We start from the raw sequence: 8,477 nt of genomic DNA on the forward strand, positions 1-8,477 counted from the left end.
TGCATCTTGAGTGTCCAACTCCAAAGCAATCTTGCAAACAGAAGGAATTATGTTACTATATGAAATTTTGTTTTATTCAAACATTTGTTGAGATCAGCATTGGACACAGATCCCCTTTTCTTCATGGGAATGAAAAAGCAATGAGAGTAAAAACCTGTAATCTAAAACTAAAATATCCTAGCACCCACTTTATTGTTCCTAGTTGGAAAAAGGGAGGACTTCTCCCCTCAACTTCACATGAGATGGATGTGGGCAGAAGGAGATTTAGGTTTTTATCAGAAGTAAAGGTGGAACCATTTTTTATAACCAAGAACTTAATGGCTCATAGTAATAGCCCTTCAAACTGTAAAGTACAACAAAATGGAGTCCTCAACAGCATGGATGAGGGGGACCAATGGAAAAGGTACTTGACCAGCAAAATTGCTACATGGACCCAGATGTTCATAATGGGTCTGATTGTCCACTCATACCGGTATAAACAAGAAGTAGCTCTGCTGACGTCAATGGAGTTACACTTGCTAAGCGAGAGGATAATCAAGCCCAACGTCATCATGGGTGTTGAGCAAGATTGGTATTGGCACTCCTTAGGCTATTGAGCCCTCTGAGATTGACACCCATAAGATCTGTAGGGTCTAATAGTTAGGATATGATTCTATGTGAGACTAATGTGAAAAGAAGAGGGGCTTTGAACTAGTTATGTATGTGTGCATTTTTAAATGGCCAACATCCAAGTAGTGGGCAATAATCCTTGGTTCCATTAATGTGCTCTAGGTTTCATCTGTTTTTGAACTAATGAAATCAGGGCTTTGAAAAAGGACAGTCATACAGCTCCCAGCACCTTTGTGTTATCCAGAGGGGAGGAAAAAATCAAAAGATTCCACTGGGAAGAGAGAAGAAACCTCTTCAATTATAATTATTAAGAATTTGTTTCCTGTAATACACACAAAATACTAAATGTTGTACATAAAATAAAGGAAAGCATGATCCCCCCCCCAAAGAGCTTACAGGACTAAAATGTTGCCTGTTCCACTTACTCCTATTGCAAAATTTCCTCTCTAATGTGCACATACCCAGACGAAAGACTTGTCTATCTTAGACAAGTGGGAGGAAGGAGGAATGAGAATACTGCATCTTGTTATTACTCTACTTTTCTTCACCTTGAAACTCTATGAATTTGAGGCAGAAGCACCTTGCCACACAGTACATGAGCTGTGGCCATCTGAACAAAGGTTATGCCCAGACATCATTCTTGTACCCCCCGGCACTGAGGAACCCCAAAGAAAATATATGCATGTTCACACTGACGGAGAGTCTCAGATACTAAATTTTTCTCATATAGAGAAACAGCAACTTCAGACTGTCAGATCAGCTGTTTAACCCATTTTTTATGAGAAGGGAATTCTTAGGCCTGGTCTACACTAGGGGGGCAGGATCGCTCTAAGATACGCAACTTCAGCTACAAGAATAGCGTAGCTGAAGTCAACATACCTTAGATCAACTTAGAATCACTTACTTCGCGTCCTCAAGGCGCGGGATCGACGGCCGCTGCTCCCCTGTCGACTTTGCTTCCGCCTCTCGCCGAGCTGGAGTTCAACAGTCGACGGGAGAGCGATTTATCGCGTCTAAACTACACGCGATAAATCGATCCCCGAGAGATCGATCGCTACCCGCCGATGCGGCGGGTAGGGTAGATGTACTCTTAGAACCACAAGCTGCTCAACTCTGAGGATGATGGAGAGACTTTCCTACAGGCCCTAACAACAGAGAAACTTTAATTCTCGAAACCTCAGAGCCAATTAGGTTCCCATCTGTTCAAATGTCTCCAGTACACAATTTATCCCAAGTGGTAATAGACCTTTCTGATACAAAGAGAGCGTCAGCACTAAGGGATGCACCTTTTCTGGACCCCTTGCAATGAAAGTAGGTCTTTGGTTCCATCCTTCAGAACCTAAAATTCAAAGAATGTTCCTTCATGTACTTTAGCAGTGAAGTCTTAGAATAGAAAGATGGAAGTACAGAAAAATGAGCAAACTTGCTAGCCCTTGGCAGTGATGCAAGAAGACTATTCTGCAGCCCACCTACATAGGAGGAAAGAAAGGGATAATGGGAGGGTGGACACTTTTAGACCCACACTTCTGGAACATGTGCGTCTGTGCCAGAGTAGAGATCTGCTGAAGCAACTAATGATAAAGAACATGTTATTTTCTTTCCGTTGTAAATTCTTACATAATGTTACTGTACACGGTTAAACAGCTGCCATGCTTCACCCCAGAGATGTCTGCATTTCAACATGAGTTATGCATATTAAATATTGATAGCTTGTAAAACACAAATTGCTTTAAAGCATTTGGCCCTGCAAATGCATGGTTATTGCAATGTTCAGGATGAAAGGTGCTATATAACGTAAGATGTTATTACTGCTTGCTTGATTAAAGTCACTGCTTTATGAAATACCTTAGGTGTGCTATAGTCACACTGAAATGCACTGCAAGAAGTCTTATTCCTGGTGTTATGCAAATACTAGCCAAAGTTATTAAACAATAATGGTAAAATCTTTCTAGCCTTTTGAAAGTAAAATGCTTACTTAAAACAGACATAGTTCCAGCCTACAACACAGGGAAAAAGCATGCTACAAAGGGGTTTATGTGTGCTTTTTTTTTTTAAATTAACCTTCCAAATCTGGAGAAACGTACATGTCCATTAGCAATATAGCAGAGACAAACTACTTAGTATCATGAAAAATTTAAATGCAAATTTAGTAGGATATTGTGAAGACGCTGAAACCTCAAAATCAATCCACAGTACAACTTTCAAATTTACAGTGTACATGGACTTTATCAGTAAATTGGAGAAAGAATCTTTTTAACTGATCTTTTCATTACTAAACATTTAAGAACACACACATTTAGTTTAGGCTTCAAGCATAAACACTGCTGTACCATGCACTATGAACATCACAGTGTATACGCACAGCTTTATAAGTATGGTCCATACTATATAACCCAGAAGAGGATAGAAGAAGCTGATGCCCTTTTAGTTTTCTTGTTTGTTTGTTTGTTTGTCTTTTAATTATTCACTCCTGGATAAATTTCTGTGGTGTGGGTGGGAGGGAGAGAAAAGCTATCTACATAAAATATACATAAAACTATTACAAACATTTTTACAAGATTAAAATTCTGAAGCACTGAAGTATGGTTAGCGCTGGAAAAATGATTATGTAAAACTAGCACCTTCTTATTCAACAGATCTGCTTCCTGTGTGCCTGAGTCATATTTGTTTATTTTAACTACAAGTACAAGTTTACTACTGTTAGCACTGTAGAGCCAATACAGCTGCTGAAAAACAAGGTGAACTACACAGTATTCTTCATGTATCATCAAAACTGGAAGCTAACCAAATGCAGAAACAGCACCAACAACAACAAAGGAAGAAGGGGAAGAGAACAGTTTCCCTTTTAAAAATCAGGTGATGCTTTACATATATTTACTTATTTATTTTAAATTTGGAAACCTAGTACATCTCATGAAATATAAACATGGGTTCCCACGATGTCACTTTTACAGTCACTTCTCTGTGTATAGCTGTACTCAAATTTATCAGCAGTGCCCTTTAAAACATTTTTCAAATTAGATTTAACTCAACCTCTTTAAAAATAAATGAAAAAACAATATATGAACATGAAGTTACACAATTTTCCTAGCAGGGATTTAAATACAGCATAAGGCTTCTATTGTTCAATCATTCTGAATTCCCTAACAAATATTAAATGCAAGAATCAAAATATAAAAAGACAGCACTGCTCGTTTAAGTCTCTGCTCCTGAACAATTTTCAGGACATTAGCTTTGTTCCTTTATTTTACTAGTTGTGTGTGCTATTTTTAAAAGAAGAAGAAGAAACCTATTCACAAACTCATTTTTCCTTTAGAATTTTAGTGAGAAAGGACTATTTTCAAGTTATTAAAAGGTAATTTCACATTTCAAACTAACATTACATAAGATCATTCCAAGCCCTCAGTACATCACTTTTTATCCACTGAAATTAATTACACAATGCTAATACTTAAACTAATTCACATGCTAGAAACACTGTGTACTGTATAATATTATTATTTACTTATTTTGAAGAATGCCAGCTGCTTTACAGACAGGTAAAATGAAACAGCTCCTGCCTCAAAGGACAAAGTCTTCAGCCCCCATCTTGCAATGAGATCCATGCAGGCAGAACCTTGCATCCACATGGAGACCCAACGAAGTCAATGGGGCTCCATATGAATGCAAGGGTCCATCCATCCAAACCTGATTGCAGGAATGGAGCCTAATAGACAATATATAAAAAACAGATAAGACACAGGATGCAACACACAACAGATGACTAAGCCATTATATCCAACACATCATCTTGGTTAAAAAAGAGGAGGGGAATGAAAAAAGACACGCATCCCTGATTGGTTTTGCCAACTTCAAAAACTAAAATGAGCTACGATGAATAGTAATCAGTATTCTGTTTACTTTCTATTATCAAAAAAATGGAAGGATACTTTTCAAAGAAAAAGATCACAATTGTGCATGAAATGAAAACAGTGCTTTTGCAGCTTCAGTTGCTGCTGTCTTATAATTGCTATGCAAAGTGAAAGGTTACAAAGGTGGAGATTTCCCTATGTTACACACTTTCAGGATTCATGATATACTATTAGTCGTGACTACCTGTTGGCTTAGGAAAAAGAACATTAACCGAATTCAAGTTATGGCCACAAAGAAAAAAATATTGCAAATATACCTGTTTCAGTGACTGCAAAATGTGTGTAATTTTAAACTTCATTATTAATCAAATGTGTACAAATATCACATGCTTAAAAGCATAGAAGAAACCAATACATGCTTTAAATTAGCCATTTCAGAACACAATATCTCACTTTTTAAAGTTTATACTCCTAGTATATATTCATACAATCTAAGCACAAAATTATGGATAGTTATTAACTCCAGTGCAAGTCAGGAGTCTTCCTCATATTTTGTCAACTCAGTATAGGGCCCTACCAAATTCATGGTCCACTTTGGTCAATTTCATGGCCAGGGTTTTTTTTAAATTAGTCAATTTCATGTTTTCATTTGTTTACATCTGAAATTTCAGGTGTTCTAACCATGGAGGTCCCAACTAAAAAAGGAGTTGGGGGAGGGTGGGGGGGTCCATTAATTTATTGTAGGGAGATTGTGGGATTGCCACCCTTACTTCTGCCCTGCTGCTGGCAGGGGTGCTGCCTTCAGAGCTGGCCAGCAACCCAGCTCTAAAGCCAGGACCATCACCACCAGCATCAGTGCAGAAATGGGGTGGGGGGTTACCATATGTCCACTTTTCCCAGCAGCATGGATGGCTGACAGCTGGAGCTGCAGCCTCTCCACACAGGTGTGTGTGTGGGAGAGAGAGACAGTTCAAGCCACAGCCTCTCCACATGGGGGAAGGGGACAACTCAAGTCGCGTAGCTTCCTGCAGCTCGGACAGGTTCCCAGAGGTGGGTCTGACCCAACCCAGGAGTGGCCCATGTAGGGAAAGAGGAAGTCTTGTCTCTCCCCATCCCCTGCTGGGACCAGCAGCTGGAGTGCTGCGCAGGGTAGGAACCCCAGCTGGGCACCAGATTTCACGGTCTGTGATGCAGTTTTCATTACCATGAATTTGGTAGGGCCCTAATCGCATACCAGGAGCTGCTTCTAAAGTAACCCATGAATACAACTGTTTGTATAATTTTAACATAATTTTCTGTTAAAGGGACACGGTGAACTTAATCATATGTTGTAAGCAAACATTTCTTTATCTATGTTACTAATAACAAAGAAAAAGAAAGGTTTTTAAAGTTCACATAGTCACTATGCCTCGTTTATATTTTGTATTTCCTTCTACTTAAACAATAAAAATGAATGAAATCAGTTTCATTTTTGCTCACAGTTAGTTCTAGTTTGAGTTTCAAAAACGACAAGGGAATGTTTATTTGTTTAAAAACAACGGTCTTCGCTGAAATTTTAAAAATGTGGGAACATTTATATTTGCCTTAGATTTTATAAAAGATCATGTTAATTAAATTTATATTTTGGGCCACATTTCCGACAACTGCGTAAGTTTTTCTAAACAGCAGATCATTTCTCAGGATCAATAAAAAAAATCAACTAATGTTAATAATACCTAAAATGATCAGCACCAGAAGTAAAGTTTCCCTGTTTTTTGCTGTTACCTTATTAATTCTTTGGGAAATCATATTTCAGGCAGGAAACTATTCCTTGTAAACAGTAACTTTTAAATAAGCAAAAGGAAAAACTTTGATTGATTAGAAACTATGGCAGAAATACAGTCTGAGGCACAAGAAAAATCAGTCACCCCACACTTCAAAGTACACCAACATGTACACAGATATCCTTCCTTCCCCCATATAACAAGGATTTGTTATCATTCTTGCAATACATGTTCCTTACATAGAGTATTATTAGAACAACTTCAAAAGCCTTCAAACCATTTCACAAATATGCTTGTGAAAACAGGCAATTTTCAAAGCTGGTGTCAAATACCAAAGTTGGCTGTTTTCACCACTTATACATGACTAAGTTCTACATGACACTGACATTGCAAGAAAGCTATGCAGGAATTAGAGCACACCCTTTCAACTAGCTGGGTGACTCAACTCTATTCTGTACATCCCAATGCTGAACACTAAGATGAAGGCATTCCCTTTGCACTTTGAACCAGTTATCCAACTCCAGTGGAAACCAAATGTTTTTGACAACCATGTTTGTCATCTATGTTTTGTTGCACATTAATTTTGCATGGTCAACATCCATGTAAACCACAAACAACCTATTAGGGCAGGTACCACAACAACATAATAGCAAGGTAAACAACTGAGATTTTTTTAAAGGCAGATGAGAGCAGAAGGAGAGACAGGGTTCAGAATCAAATAGCACAAGTTGATTTTTAAACCTATCTAAAGTTACACAGGAACCAATTCCTAAAATAGGAGACTGCTGGCTGGTAGTTTTTGGTATCCTGGCTTGCATTTGTATTTCAATTGACTTTAGAGTTTATTTATTAACCAGAGCCCAGAGGGGAGTAGGATGGAAATATACTACCCAGGTTTACTGTGGGTCTGAGTTACAGAATCTGTGTGACTTGAGTTTAATTTGATCTTCTGTGAGTGTGTGAGCGTATAATGGCTCGGAGAGCTTCAGAGGGAGATGTAAGAAATGTATGTTTAATAACACAAGACTTCGGAGAGTGAGTAATGTCTCCCAACCCCAGCAGACACACCTCCCTGCCAGAGAGTCCTGCCATTAACCCTCTCTTGACACTAGAACGGGCCTCCGGCCCATTATCAGGCGGACACCACCTAGTGCAGCTGGAATCAGGTGGAGAGGAGCTGGGTCCTGGGCCTGCATCCCTCCGCTCCCTCTCTCCATTGGATTCCCTGGCCTCGGCCTGCACCAGGCGGGGCAGAAACAAATCCGGGACACACGAGGGGGCCCTGCCCAGCCCAGACTGGGGGGGAGGAGACCGAGGGCACTGCCTGGATCCTGCCTGGCACTGGACGCTGGGGAGACGGGAGAGAGGACTCTCCCCCCGGGGCGTACAGCCGGCAGGCTGCCCCACAGCTCGGGGGGAGGAGGGCCCTGTCCAGCAGGGAATGTGCTTCCTCCACCCGCCTCCCCCACGAAGGGGCAGAACGGGGACCCGCAAGCAGCCGGGCCTGGGGAGGCAGGAGCGCGGGGCGGCCACGCGCGCCGCCTGCCCCCTGCCCTGCCCTGACCCGCCGCCGCTGGCAGCAGGAAGCGGAGCCGCCTCCCCACGCGGCTGCCCGGGCCGGCCGCTGTCACTCTCTTACCCGCTGCAAAATCCGCCTCAACATGGCTACGGCGGCCCGGTCCCGCCGGCTGCCTGCGGACGCGGCGCCGGGGAGGGGGGCACCCGCTCTCCGCGCCGCCCGGCCCGCACGCTCGGTGACAGCGGGGGCTGCCCGCCGGGAGGAGGAGCCGCCGCCGCAGCAGCTGAGGGGCGGGACGGCGGCGCCAGCCTCCGCCACTGACAGGCAGCCGCTGGGCGGGGAGCCCGGCCGGCTCCGGCCTGGGGGAGGGGCCTCTCCTCTGCCAGGGAGCGGCGGCCTGTCCCGCAGGCTGGGCCGGGAGCGCTCTGGCCTCACCCGGCCTCCCCGCGGGCCGCAGTCAGGGGAACCGGCGCTGAGCGGGGCCCGACGCGGCTGCGCCGCTCCCCCAACCTAGGCCGCGCTCCCTCCACCCACCCCGCTTGGGTTTGCCTGCCCGGGCCCTATGAGGATGCCCCCCCGCTTCCTTCGGCCCCTACTGCGGAGCAGGCTGTCGCCCCCCAGGAAATTCAGCAACAACTGGCTGAGCGGGACCAGACTGGACGCTGCACTGCAGGTGGTTGCAGGGCTGGTGCTGCCCTGTTGGGCCCAGGATACCAGACAGACAGAGAAGGTGGG

At 43.2% G+C, this 8,477-nt stretch overlaps 1 protein-coding gene across 2 annotated transcripts in view; it reads right to left on the minus strand.

Annotated features, from left to right (window-relative positions):
• The window catches only part of EEA1 (early endosome antigen 1), a 105,604-nt gene extending 97,622 nt beyond the window's left edge, over window positions 1–7,982 (minus strand). For both annotated transcript variants that reach the window (XM_029910881.1, XM_024218390.2), the window contains exon 1: window positions 7,863–7,982. In XM_029910881.1, coding sequence (XP_029766741.1) covers window positions 7,863–7,886 — 24 coding nt within the window. In that variant the 5' untranslated portion in view covers window positions 7,887–7,982. The remainder of the gene's footprint in view (window positions 1–7,862) is intronic.
• Window positions 7,983–8,477: the final 495 nt, after the last annotated feature.

This window comes from Terrapene carolina, unplaced genomic scaffold (genome assembly GCF_002925995.2).
Source record: "Terrapene carolina triunguis isolate 2854851 unplaced genomic scaffold, T_m_triunguis-2.0 Scaffold68, whole genome shotgun sequence".
Taxonomy (NCBI): Eukaryota; Metazoa; Chordata; order Testudines; family Emydidae; genus Terrapene; species Terrapene triunguis.